Source organism: Elgaria multicarinata, chromosome 21, assembly GCF_023053635.1.
Source record: "Elgaria multicarinata webbii isolate HBS135686 ecotype San Diego chromosome 21, rElgMul1.1.pri, whole genome shotgun sequence".
In the NCBI taxonomy this organism is placed as follows: domain Eukaryota; kingdom Metazoa; phylum Chordata; class Lepidosauria; order Squamata; family Anguidae; genus Elgaria; species Elgaria multicarinata.
Window position 1 is genome coordinate 4,524,913 of NC_086191.1, and position 13,626 is coordinate 4,538,538.

Genomic DNA, 13,626 nt, shown 5'->3' on the forward strand with positions numbered 1-13,626 from the left:
AGGTCTCTGCCCGCAAGGAGCTTACAATATAAAATAAGGAAAACCGAAACAGAAGGAGTTAGAGACATAGGAAGGGAGAAAAGAATACGGGCAAATGCCATAATACCTTATTAGTCTTCTGGGCATTGAGCAGTAGCTTGATTCAACAGGTGAAGCTTTCTCCACCATGACTGTGCCATGATAGAAAAGCTTCACCTGTTGCACAGCTGTCAGAAGCGCAGAAGTCCTGACTGCAAGGCGGGAAAGGGTGGTAACTTTGCAACTCTCACACACAGCGGGTGAGAAAGTCAACATTTTAAGCTGCAAGTTGGCAACCTCATGCCTGCCAGATCTTTTGGAATACAGCTGCCATCAGCCCCAGCCAAGATGGACAATGTTCAGGATTTGTGGGAGTTAAGAACATAAGAAGAGCCGTGCTTGACCAAAGAATTGTGTTTACAGTTAACTGTGACCGCAGTTAGGACTTTAGCATGACTTTTTGATGCTGCTAAGGCGAAAAGCACAACCTGTTGAGTCATTTGACTCTCTTGATCGGACCAGCAGGTAACATGTCTTTCTTAAAACACCTTCAGGCTGCAGCGCGAGAGCTAATATTCCCAAGAAATTTTGAACAGGATAATCAGTATAAGGGTCACATCCATAGATAGCGTACCAGATCTTCAGTTTGCGGGGAATCCACAAATACGTATTCATTACTCGTAAGGAATTTGATGGTATCTGCATTGAATTCTGCTGTCGGCGTACTTTGAAAAGGGGTATTGTAAAAACTTGTCCAAGTCTGAGAAAGGTCAGAAGGACCAGGTATGAGGCGCTCGAATTGGTTACACGAATAAAATCCATAAAAGCTCAAAAATTTCCTCCATGGCTCGCCAGTCCAGCATAACGTTTTGTTCATAAATCCATTTCTCCAGGGCTCTTTTAGAAAGCGAAACAGAGAGGTCCTCAGATATGGCAGTAGGGTAAGAGAAGATAATTAAATTCTAGAGACACATTGGTGTGCAAGACTGAAGGGTGATAAAAAGTAACTTAGAAAAAAACTTGTCTGATGCATTTTTCAATTTTCTCAGGCAATTGGGGATAGTATAGGGTTCATTTTCACCCAGACCAAAGCAGCTGGGATGCCTGAAGGTAATGCCATGAGAACATCAGAAGAGCCATGCTGGATCAAAAAGCCTTATTCACCCTGGTTAAAGCCATGGTTTAAGGTGTCTTCTGAACACAGCCTGGCTTTCTGGCTTAACCACCCTGGTTAAAGCCATGGTTTAAAGTGTCTTCTGAACACAGCCTGGCTTTCTGGCTTAACCACCCTGGTTAAAGCCATGGTTTAAGGTGTCTTCTGAACACAGCCCGGCTTTCTGGCTTAACCACCCTGGTTAAAGCCATGGTTTAAGGTGTCTTCTGAACACAGCCCGGCTTTCTGGCTTAACCACCCTGGTTAAAGCCATGGTTTAAGGTGTCTTCTGAACACAGCCTGGCTTTCTGGCTTAACCACCCTGGTTAAAGCCATGGTTTAAAGTGTCTTCTGAACACAGCCCGGCTTTCTGGCTTAACCACCCTGGTTAAAGCCATGGTTTAAGGTGTCTTCTGAACACAGCCTGGCTTTCTGGCTTAACCACCCTGGTTAAAGCCCTGGTTTAAGGTGTCTTCTGAACACAGCCTGGCTTTCTGGCTTAACCACCCTGGTTAAAGCCCTGGTTTAAAGTGTCTTCTGAACACAGCCCGGCTTTCTGGCTTAACCACCCTGGTTAAAGCCATGGTTTAAGGTGTCTTCTGAACACAGCCCGGCTTTCTGGCTTAACCACCCTGGTTAAAGCCATGGTTTAAGGTGTCTTCTGAACACAGCCTGGCTTTCTGGCTTAACCACCCTGGTTAAAGCCATGGTTTAAGGTGTCTTCTGAACACAGCCCGGCTTTCTGGCTTAACCACCACGGTTAAAGCCATGGTTTAAGGTGTCCTCTGAACGTGCCCAAAGTTGTGAATGCAGGCAGCCTCCAAATTGCTGAGATTAGCAAGGGTCTTTCCGTCCACAAGACGGTTTGATATTTGCAGGTAGCTTCTTTCAGTTCTCATATTTGTGGGTTCTGGGTCTCTCCCTTGTGCCTGGGTTTCTTGGCAAAAGGGGAAGAGGCGGAAATACCAGCATGTTGTAGCTAATTCAGCTCATTGCTGGCAGTGCAGTCCAGCGACTGTTTTTTTAACAAACATCTGTTTGGGCAACGTTCAGTCGTTGCTCCTTTTCCAGGGGAGATTATCGTTACACAGAAATGTGTTGGAACCTGGGTTCATGTTCACTGTGCCCAGGTGCTTCCACCTTTGGGTGAGCAAATTTCGGTCCCCTTTTCTGCTCTCTCTTCTTAGGGTTCTTTCTTTTTAAATTGGGACTGGACTAGCCAGTTCTTCTGAGAATAGACACCTTCTTCAAACAGAAGAGCTATTGAAGGGGGCAGGAGCCCCCCCCCCAGAGAAATAGGGTAGAAAGAGGGACATTAATGAAGAGGAACAGCCCAAGAGATAAAGGCAGAAAAGGCGCAATCAGCTGCGACCTCTTAAATGGAGCCTCCCTGGGCAGGAGCAGTCTAGCTCTGGAATCCTAAATGCTTTGGACGAGCTGTGCTTCTGGGTTTCCTGGAAGCAGAGCAGTTTATTTATTTATTTATTACACTTATATACTGCCCCCCTGGCCAGAGCTCTCTGGGCAGTTTACAGAAATTCTAAAATTGAGATAAAAACAAGTATACAAAATTTTAAATTTTAAAACACAGAACATACACACATAAAGCATTAAAAACCATTAAAAAAACTAAACATGTGGGTGATTAAGATGTGCCGCCATATGCCTGGGCAAAGGGGAAAGTCTTAACCTGGTGCCGGAAAGATAGCAGCGTTGGCGCCAGGCGAGCCTTGTCAGGGAGATCGTTCCATGGTCTAGGGGGCCACCACCAAAAAGGCCCTGTCCCTCATTGCCACACTCCGAGCCTCTCTCGGAGTAGGGCCTTAGATGTTGAATGTAGTGACCGGGTATATTCACGTCGGGAGAGGCGTTCCGTCAGGTATTGTGGTCCCAAGCCGTGTAAGGCTTTATAGGTCAAAACCAGCACCTTGAATTGGGCTTGGAAACATACAGGCAGCCAGTGCAAGCGGACCAGAGCAGGTGTTATATGGTCGAACCTTCTGGTTCCCGAAATCAATCTGGCCACTGCATTTTGCACGCGCTGCAGCTGTCGAATTGTCTTCTGAACCTCTTCCCAGTTGGCCCTGGGAAGAGGAGTGCCAGTGAAATGGACCTAGCTTTGTTGATCAGATGGACTTTTCTTTTTAATTTTAGTTCTTTCAGTAATGGAGTAGGTCCATAAAATAGAAACAGCAAGCCCAACACTCACAATCACGTATGCAAGCTGCTTTTCTTCCTCCTTTTCTTCCTTCCTTCCCCATTGCCATGATCTAGCCCGCTTTATTCATTTATTCATTTCGACTTTGATCTCCCGCCCGCCCGATGCAAAAACACCGCTCTGTACAAGACAGCTTCGACTGTTGGGAGGTACAGAAATGCAATAAGTAAATAAAAGTATAAATAAATAACATGTAAACATTACAGTTCCGTTAGAATAAAAGACAAGACAATATGAAGTGATCAACCAAGGACAGAGGGCCAGCAGTTTAAAAACAAAAAATCCCTGAAACATAAAAATATTAGCTGCTGCATACATTGAAAAGCCTTCTGTGGTGGTGGTGGTGTTCTTTGGATAGCGCCCAGAGAGGAGGCCTCAGGTAATTCCCGCAGGTTGGTGGGCGGGAATCCGACGGAATCCCATTTGGCCTTGCGCCTGGCTTCTCCAGGCTCCTGCGGAAAAGCCGGAAAAGTATGATACTGAACATTAAAGCACTGGCACACAGATGGTCTACACGAGTCGAGTTAATAATAATAAAAATACAACATGATCTACGAAAAGAGAAAAGTAGATCAAGACAATAAAAAAAGAACTGAATCCGGTAAAATCTCTTGAGTGTTAAAGAGAGACTCCGGCCATCTTGACCTTGTGTTAATAGTCAACTCCACAGATGGCTATTTAGGGGGTACTCCCAAGACTCTCAGCCCAACCTACCTCACAGGGTTGTTGTTAGCATAAAAATGGAGAGGAGGATTATGTACGTTGCCTTGGGTTCCTTGGAGGAAAAAAGGCGGGATATAAATGCAACAAATAAAATAAATAATAGTCAACCGTGGAGTTGAGAATTAACACAAGGTTGACTGTTGAGGACCTCCTGCCCAGCCACTGAATAGCGGTGCTGGTTCAAATGAGAAACACCCTCCTTTGTGCCAGGCACTGACAGTGAGGAGACCAGCACGAAGAGGGATTCTCAAGGGAACCAGCACACGCCGCACAGGATAATTGCACCGTCCCCATGGTCCCTGGGACATGAGTGTCCCGTCCCTGGGTGGGGCACCCCGTGCACGTCCCGGTTCCTGAGAGCTGCAAGAGAGATTATTCCACACATACCATCGCTATCCATTTGGATATGGGGTCAGGGGATGCTTCCGTCCCTCCCCCCAAACCCATATCCAAATGGATAGTAGGGCGGGGGCAGCGGAATCATCTCACCTGCTTCTGGTAGCGACAGGCGAGTGTCTTCCACCGCGCCGCACTGTCCATTTCTGGATATCAGGATGGCGACCATGAGCGTCCGTTGTGTATTCAGTCTCTTTTGAGATGCAGCAAGACTGATCTGCCCTCGGTGGAGGCAGTCCCACCGTTGCCTCATCTGCTTGAGTTACTTCCCTGGCCTTATATCTCATTCTCAGAACCATGACTCATGCAGAAACCTGAGCAACAGCCTCTTCTGTGGGACGTTTTTCAGTTGCGTTGGGTTTTGCTGTTTTGTCTTGCTCCCTTCTTTGGCGCTTGGAGGGTAGAATTCAGCCCCGCACGTATCTACCAAGCGTCATCTTGATAACTCAACGTTTAGACAGAGTTATCTCAAGGCAAACGCGCCAACCGAATGCTGATCCACGTAGCTAAAACGGAGCCCTCATTTCGCTCTGCGAATGAATGCCAAGCTAAGAATTACTGGGGAATGACATTGCAAAAGGAGGGGGGAAAGGTAGTGGCAGAATTTCTAAGCCGTGCTACATCTTGCCTGCCCGAGTGCAGCATTTATTTAAACAATACTTTCGTAAACAAAATTTGGAATCTAGGATGCCTTGGCATGGGGACAAAACGAAGGCGACCAACAGTAACTTCAGTCACCCTTCTTAGAAGCAGCTGTGCCAACCGGGCGTTGCAATTTGAAAATGGTAGGTGTGCGAACGCCCCGTAGGGTGGGGCGTGTGTGTTTGCCCTGCAAATAAATCTTACATTCCTTCCAGTTGCCTGGAATTGTGGGAAGAATGTTTAAAACATTCTTTCCCGCATTTTGCAGTTGCTTTTGCAAACCGAGGTTGAAAAATCTGAAACTTGGGAGCGACTCAGGAGCATTTCCGGTGTCTGAAGAGGAGGTGCTGTGGAATCTTTTTTCTCCCATCAGATTTTCCCCTGGGAGTTCTCCCCGCTCCTCTGCCAGACGGACGGACGGGAATCTTGAAAGCACCCAACCCTAGTTAATGAACAAGACCTGTTGGATCAGCTGGTTTTGCAACCGATAGAGTGAGTTTCCTCACCCAGGCCGGGCAGCAATGCAAGTAGCAAAATAAAAATAAAAATGGGTGAGGTTGCCCAGCCTGGAGGAAAGAAACCGTGCAGGTCTGGCGTGCAAAGAAGGGAAAACTGAGTGATGCCATGGTGTTATGTAGAAAGAGATCTTGGGGTTGTGGTGGACGGCTCGATGAAAACGTCCGCTCAGTGTGCGGCCGCTGTAAAGAAGGCAAAGTCCATGTTAGGCATGATAAGAAAAGGAATTAAGAATAAAATGGCCAGTATCGTACTGCCTTTATACAAATCTAGGGTACGACCACACTTAGAATACTGTGTACAGTTCTGGTCACCACACCTAAAAAGGATATTATAGAGCTGGAAAAAGGGCAGAAAGGGAAACTCAGATGATTCAGGGGCTGGAGCATCTCCCCTAGGAGGGAAGGTTACGTCAATTGGGATTGTTTAGCTTGGAAAAAAGGAGGCTAAGGGGAGACATGATAGAGGTGGACAAAATTCAGCCTGGTGTGGAGAATGTGGATTGGGAGACATTTCCTTCCCTCTTTCAAAATACTAGAACCCAACTGGAGTCATCCCATGAAGCTGATGGGTGGGAGATTCGGGACCGATAAAAGGAAGGCGTTCTTCACACAGCGCGGAGTTGAATTGTGGAACTCACCACCACAAGAAGTAGTGATGGCCACCCATTTGGGTGGCTTGAAAAGGGGGTTGGATAAATTCCTAGGAGGAGAAGGCTATCTCCATGGCCACTAGTCCGGATGGCTGTGTGCTACCTCCAGTCTCAGAGGTAGTAAGCCTGTGTGTACCAGTTGCTGGGGATCATGGGCGGGAGGGTGCTGTTGCAGTCTGATCCGGCAGGGCTCTGCTTACGTTCTTATATATATTTCCTTTGAAGTGAGGCCTCTTGAGTTCAGTAGGGTGGGGTTACACCCACGGAAAGTGTGTATAGGGTTGCACCCTAAAATTTCTAACGGAGGTGCTGGGACTCCCAGGAGTCCCTCTGCTGTAGAAGAATTGCTCCGGTAAATACCCAGACATAGGAGGAAGTAGTGTGGTTACCTAGTAATGATAGGACATGGAGCAATTTCCCGTCTGCAACGGAGGGGCAGTGTGGTGCAGGGGTTAGAGCTGCGGTACAGTTTTCTGGAAGGAGGCCAGCCCAGAGCGGCGACTCATCCGGGGATGCAATGGGCAGCCTCTTCTCATAGGGGTTGAATGATCCGGTCTCATGCGATGCAGAAACGGGTCAGAATGACAGCTAGTCAAGCCCGCAAAATCTTAAGGGATCCCTGAAAGGCAAAACTTTGGTTTTTATGGGCCCAGAATGTAGAGGCTGCCCATGCAACTCTTGACAATTGGGAATGTGTGCTTTTAGGCAGAAAATCCATTTCCCAAAGCATCAAGTGAAATCCGACACATTATTATTATTATTATTTATTTATATAGCACCATCAATGTACAGAAAGCAGCCCAGACATAGTGGGGCTTAATTGGTTTAAATCAGGTAACCTGTGGCCCTCCAAACGTTCTTGGATTCCAACTCCCATCAGTCACAGCGAACAGGGCTGATAGGGATAATGGGAGTTGGAGATCAGCAACGTCTGCAAGGTCACAGGGTCCCCGCGCCAAGTTTAAACTGTGATCTGTTTTGATACCAATGTATTTTTCTGGGGCTGACATTTGAATCATTTGGCTTAGTGAAAAATTTGCTAGTGAGCTCACTGTGGGTAATTTTCGTGTTTATATTTATGAAAGGAATTCTTGGCGGCTTTGAAAGTGCATTTAGGCACATTTTCACTGTTTTTGTTTTGTTGGCTAGCTGATGTGGATACAATGTTCCAGTTTATGGGATGTTTGCAACGTACACATCCAGGAATGTACACATTCCGGCTCTAGCAATGTTTTGCTCCACGCACAAAAAAAAAATCCACGCTTTGAGCAAGCATGAGAAAGTGGCACAGATAAATCAATTTAATCAGTAGTAATGAGGCACAATTTTTGGAAGAGAGGAGGTGATTTTGGCCAGCACTGCTGAGAAAAATCTCTGGGCTTGGGGGGCGGACGTGTCCCCAAACGGGCTACCATCTTTTTCTTGTTGCCTTCGTTTTGTTGACTTTATTTCGGAATAAAATAAGAGTTTCATGATGCGAGAAGGGGGATTTGGCTGGGCCCTGCTTTTGCCAGGCCATTCAGCCCATTCACAAGCATGGCTGGGCCTATTCCGTTGCCCACGGCAACCAAGCCTGGATTTGGAGTTGAGCCTGTCTCTTGGCAACTCTGGACCCGTGGCTTTGCCATTGTGTGTGGCTCGCAGTTGCCCACTTTGTGCCATTATGCAGTGTGGGGGAGGGGGAGGACTGCACCAGTTGAATGTCTGCTGCAGCCCCCCCCCCCCCCTGCACACACTTTATTTATTTATTATTGCATTTATATCCCGCCTTTTTTCCTCTAAGGAACCCAAGGCAGCGTACATAATCCTCCCCCCCCCACCATTTTTATCCTCGCAACAACAACCCTGTGAGGTGGGTTGGGATGAGAGTCTGTGACCGTCCCAAAGTCACCCAGTCGGTTTCCACAGCCGAGTGGGGACTCGAACCCGGATCTCCTGACTCCCAGTCCAACACTCTAACCACTAGGCCACACTGGCTCTTTAACTTTATATATTTTCTCATTTATGAGTGTAACCAAAAAAAAACCAACAGTTTAAAAAATAGCAGTGTCACAAACCCCTAGGAAAGGGGCTCCTTCTGTATCTCTCTCCCTGCCCCAATGAAAGGGGTGGGGATGGCGCAGAGGAGTAGTTCCTTCCTGAAAGGTGTGGGTCAAAAGTGCCCTCGGCCCATGCTCAGATGAACTGGTTCTCAGGAGGTGTATTCCATGGGTGCAGATATGTGCTGGAAGCATTAAGCCTGAACGTTGGCAGTCTCGCTAGAGAAGGACGGCCCGCAGGGTTTTATTTGCAGTGAATTTGACCGGCTGTATTGCACACCGTCACAAAGATAGTGGCAGGCTATATAGAAGTGTACAGATGTAGGGTGAAGGGGACCCCAAACTCTTCAACTTAAGAGGACATGCCTGAGAAGGAAGGAGCGTGCATGAAACTTGTGTGCAGGAAGCAAGTTCCAAATTCCACTCGCCCTCCGAGGCTGAGGGGGCCAAGTGGCGGCATTCGAACTCGCCTCTTGACCTTCTTGTGCCTGCTCTCTCCCAGGGGTGGAAATTGCACCCCTTCTTTTGCCACCGCTCCCGTCAGCCCCTCCTCGCTGGGACTGGAGCCTCGGAGGGGGGAATTGGCCCCTTCTGAGTTGCCCACCGGCCCCATTTAAAGGGTCTCGGTCTCTCTCTCTCTCCCCGGCGTGCCCATCCTCCCTCGGCCTCTGAGACGGCCACTGTGTCCCGTTTTCTTTTCGTCCCGGCATGTCGCTTGGCAACCGGCAACCGGCATTGTCTTTGCTGGCTTGGGAGGAAAAGATCTCGCCTTTTCTATAGTTTTGCAAAAATCTGCAAAGAGACAGAGAGAGCGAGAGAGAAGAAAAGACCACCCGGGTTTTGTGGTGCAAGAGAGATTTGTAGCCCCTGAATTTGGTGGGGTAGGAGGAGCGGAGAGGGGATCAGAAATGCAACTTTGAAGACGTTACGGGGACAAAATCATTTGGGTTATTTAAAACACCAACGGGGCTGCGTTTCAGCCGAGGGTGGGGGGAAATGCCGGGAGAACTCTTTGCCAACGGCGAAAAGCCCCCAAAGTTTATCTCAGGATTCCCCCCTGAGAAGCATGTAAACAAGTTTATCTGGACCCCGTCAGATGCATTTGTTGAAAGCCTTCCCCCCCCTTCCTCTTCAGCCGAAAACGCCCGCCAAATTGTACTCGAGGTGTGACCAAACATGATTTCATTCGCCAGGGGAAGAAAATTTGTTTGTGAGGGTCATTGTCATTCCACAATTCCCCGTCTCCTGCTGCAGTTGGTTTCTTTCATTGTTGGGTCCAACTGAGAATATTCTCTTTTCTGCACTTGGTTGGACAGTTCGTCGCTAAAAATGTTTCCTCGGTGGCCACCGATGGCTAATTGACGCTTGCGTTGAGCAGCATTGATACCTTTGGGTGCCTGGTAGCTACTAGCTATGACACAACCAACCTAGCTACGCATGTGTACACATGCACACAGCCGTGCACGCATGAAACGACCCCTACGTTGCTTGGTGTGTATACGAAGGGAGCTGCTACTCTAGTTTTTACAATTGTTTTAGATACCTTTCTTATTTATTTATTACATTAATATCCCACTTTTTTCCTCCAAGGAACCCAAAGTATAAATATATCCTCCTCCTCCTCTCCATTTTATCCCCACAACAACAACCCTGTGAGGTAGGTTGGGCTGAGAGTCTGTGACTGGCCCAAAGTCACCCAGTGGCTTTCCACGGCCGAGTGGGGACTCGAACCCGGATCTCCCGACTCCCAGTCCGACACCTTAGCCACTACACCACACTGGCTTCTTTTTCTTGTACTTTTATTTATATTTCTTTCCTTTCCTCCACTACCGTGTTCTTAACAAAAATGTCACGAGCCGCCTTTTAAGCTTTGGCAAACTTTGGCTCGCGGATTTGTTTTGTCTGTTGGAGAATAACCCGTATTTGCTGACGTGAGCCGCCATCTTGATTCTCCATTCCAGGGCAGCAAAGAGCGTTACCACTGGCAGACCCAGAATGTCAAGCAGAGCGGGGTGGACGACATGGTCCTGCTCTCGAAAATCAGCGAGGACGCGATCGTCGAGAACCTCAAAAAACGGTTCATGGATGATTACATCTTTGTATCCCTTTTCCACGTTTGGGGCAGCGGTGAAAAGTTCCAAGGAAGCTTTGAGCAAAGTCTCTGCCCCATATCTCTTTTTTTTGTGGGGGTGGGATTGCCTGCAAGGTGCGTGTCCTTTCTTATCCAGAAAGGCGCATAAAAGATTCGGTGCACAGCTCCATGAGACGCAATCTACATAAAAGTTGCAGGTGCTAATTCATATTTATATATGCACATTTAGACATAATTACTAGGATCTAGGTAACAGTCATAGAAGGCAATGCCAGCTAATGAATTTCTCACCCAAATTGAATAAACTCTTGGGTTAATTTGCACCCCATCCCAGTTCACGATCCGGTTGCAATCCCATCCCTCCCCCTGAAAATCACCCCCTCTGACATGGCAATTGGATGTGGCTGCAAAAAAAAGCAAATGCTATTTGGGGCTGTATTAATAGGAGTAAAGTTTCCAAAATGCGTGAGGTACTGGGTCCCCTCTCTTCGGCACTGGTTAGGCCTCATCTAGAGTATTGCGTCCAGTTCTGGGCTCCACAATTCAAGAAGGACGCAGACAAGCTGGAGGGGGTTCAGAGGAAGGAAATATAAGTATCTCCAGGTTAAGAATCTCAGCTAACAAGGCTGACCAAAGCCTCTCTCTTGCCTGGGGCTCTGGAGTGGAGGAAGTCCTGGGCTCAATGGACCGATGGACTGACTTGGGAGGAAGTATCTTCAAATCCTCATGCATTAGGGGAGGCTTTGACTATCTCCCAAGGAGAAGGAGTTCAGAGGAGGGCAACGAAGATGATCAGGGGTCTGGAAACAAAGCCCTATGAGGAGAGATGGAAAGAACTGGACATGTTTAGCCTGGAGAAGAGAAGATTGAAGGCAGAAATGAGAGCACTCTTCAAGTCCTTGAAAGGTTGTCACACAGAGGAGGGCCAGGATCTCTTCCCGACCATCCCAGAGTGAAGGACGTGGGATCATGGGCTCAAGTTACAGGAAGCCAAAGTCTGGCTGGACATCAAGAAAAACTTCCTGACTGTTAGAGCAGTATGACAAAACAGCAGGAAAAACTTCCTGACTGTTAGAGCAGTACGACAAAACAGCAGGAAAAGCTTCCTGACTGTTAGAGCAGTACAGCAACGGAACCAGTTACCTAGGGAGGTGGTGGGCTCTCCCACATTAGAGGCCTTCAAAAGGCAGCTGGACAACCGTCTGTCAGGGATGCTTTAGGGTAGATTCCTGCATTGAGCAGGGGGTTGGACTTGATGGCCTTAGAGACCCCTCCCAGCTGTACTATTCCATGATTCTATGATAAACAGAAAGAAAGCTTTCCATTAGCACCAAGGGATGCTCAGGGATATAGGAATTAGAGTTGGCGCTTGGCACCATGGGCCAGGCCTAGCAACGCCCCTGTTTCTGGCATAATTTGTGTATTTTTCTCCCTCGTTTTCCTCTCCAGAAAAGTAGAGGGTGCTGAGTGTTGTGGAGTTGCACACCAGCCATTTAGGGAAGGTGGGTGGCAGTCCGGCCCGTCTATATTTACTTTTCCCCCCAGTGGATTCTTTTCCCCAGTGGATCTAGAACTCCGTGATTTGCACACTCAGGGTGCCTCTTACCTAACTGCCTTCCTCTAAATGTGCTGGCCTACGATTCCCATCTTCCTCTATCTCAGCTGGCCAGCGGTAGCTTGTCGTAGATGTCGTAGCCCAGAATATCTGAAGACCTCGTTGAGGGAAGCTGTTATATACAGCGAAATGGGTGCGTATGTCAAAGCACCCAATCACATATAGCGGGGTACAACACAAATAAAATACATACAACTAATTCAAACGTTTAAAACCAGTGCATCATTAAAAGCAACACACCATTTAAAAAGGCATCTTAAAATTCAGCTGGGGAGGCCTGCCGGAAGAGATCAGTCTTTATGGCTTTCTTAAATTCTGGAAGACTGAAGTTGACGAATCTCTCCCGGCAGGTCATTCCCCAAACTGGGAGCGGCAGAAGGAAAGGTCCTCTGGGTAATACCTATCAGCCTTGTTTTCGTTGGCTGGAGTAGATTCTCCCCAGAGGACCTGAGTGTGCGGGGCTGATTGTACGGGAGAAGGCGATCCCGCAGGTAGCCTGGACCCAAACCATGTAGGGCTTTAAAGGTGATAACCAACACTTTGTACTTTGCCCAGAAACTAATTGGCAGCCAGTGAAGAGGTTTTAAGACACCAGAAAAAGTGGATGCTTTTGCCCTGTGTTGATAACATGGGTGCAGTTATTAAGGGATCATGGCTAACGCCTGAGGATTGGGCAGGCAGAGGCAACTGTCCCACCCACCCCAGCTTGACACCTAACTCACCCCTCTGATATTTACGATGGGAGCATTCATGTGAAATATACAACCCAGGGGATTCTGGTAAGGTTCCCCCCCAATTTTCAGTTCAGTTTCAAAGATGTCCAGTGGGTCTTTAAACCTTGCTAGAATCATAGAATCATAGAATAGTAGAGTTGGAAGGGGCCTATAAGGCCATGGAGTCCAACCCCCTGCTCAGTATAGGAATCCACCCTAAATCATCCCTGACAGATGGTTGTCCAACTGCCTCTTGAAGGCCTCTAGTGTGGGAGAGCCCACCACCTCCCTAGGTCACTGGTTCCATTGTCGTACTGCTCTAACAGTCAGGAAAGAAGAGGTTTAGGGAAGGAAATTAGACCATGTGACTAAGGGGCATTATGGAGGCCATGTTGGCTAGGAATGATGGGCATTGTAGTCCAGATCTGGTGGGTGCTTGGTTGAGGAAGGCTCATTTGGGGGGTTGGCTTCACAGCGCCAGTTTGGAGGAAAACCTGCGAATTCTTTGCTGTGGGGTGAAGGGCCATTGAGAGCTTGGGGCCCGCCTTCTGCCCTCTGCCTGCCCCTTCCGTGCGGCTTGATCTGCCCCCGGAATGCCCCCAACTTTGAGGTGCAGCGAGGGCACCATCAACAGACAGCGTGAAGGAGGTGGTGACCTCGCATTAAATGTAAAAGCCGCAGCGAGCCAGTGGCAGGGGGTTCCGCGCAGTTTCGCCATGGTGGGTGCGAATTCGCAGCTGCGTCGTATAAACAGGTCCAGCGCAATTCTGCTGCCACCATCGGATATACGGGGGGCGCGGACGGCCTCTTAACCCGATGCAGCTTCAGTGCTCTTTGAACCTGCTTTAT

At 48.2% G+C, this 13,626-nt stretch overlaps 1 protein-coding gene across 1 annotated transcript in view; it reads left to right on the forward strand.

The window, feature by feature from the left end:
• The window catches only part of LOC134411979 (unconventional myosin-Ie-like), a 48,609-nt gene that overhangs the window by 4,032 nt on the left and 30,951 nt on the right, over positions 1–13,626 (forward strand). The window contains exon 2 of the mRNA XM_063145714.1: positions 10,319–10,456. Coding sequence (XP_063001784.1) covers positions 10,319–10,456 — 138 coding nt within the window. The remainder of the gene's footprint in view (positions 1–10,318; positions 10,457–13,626) is intronic.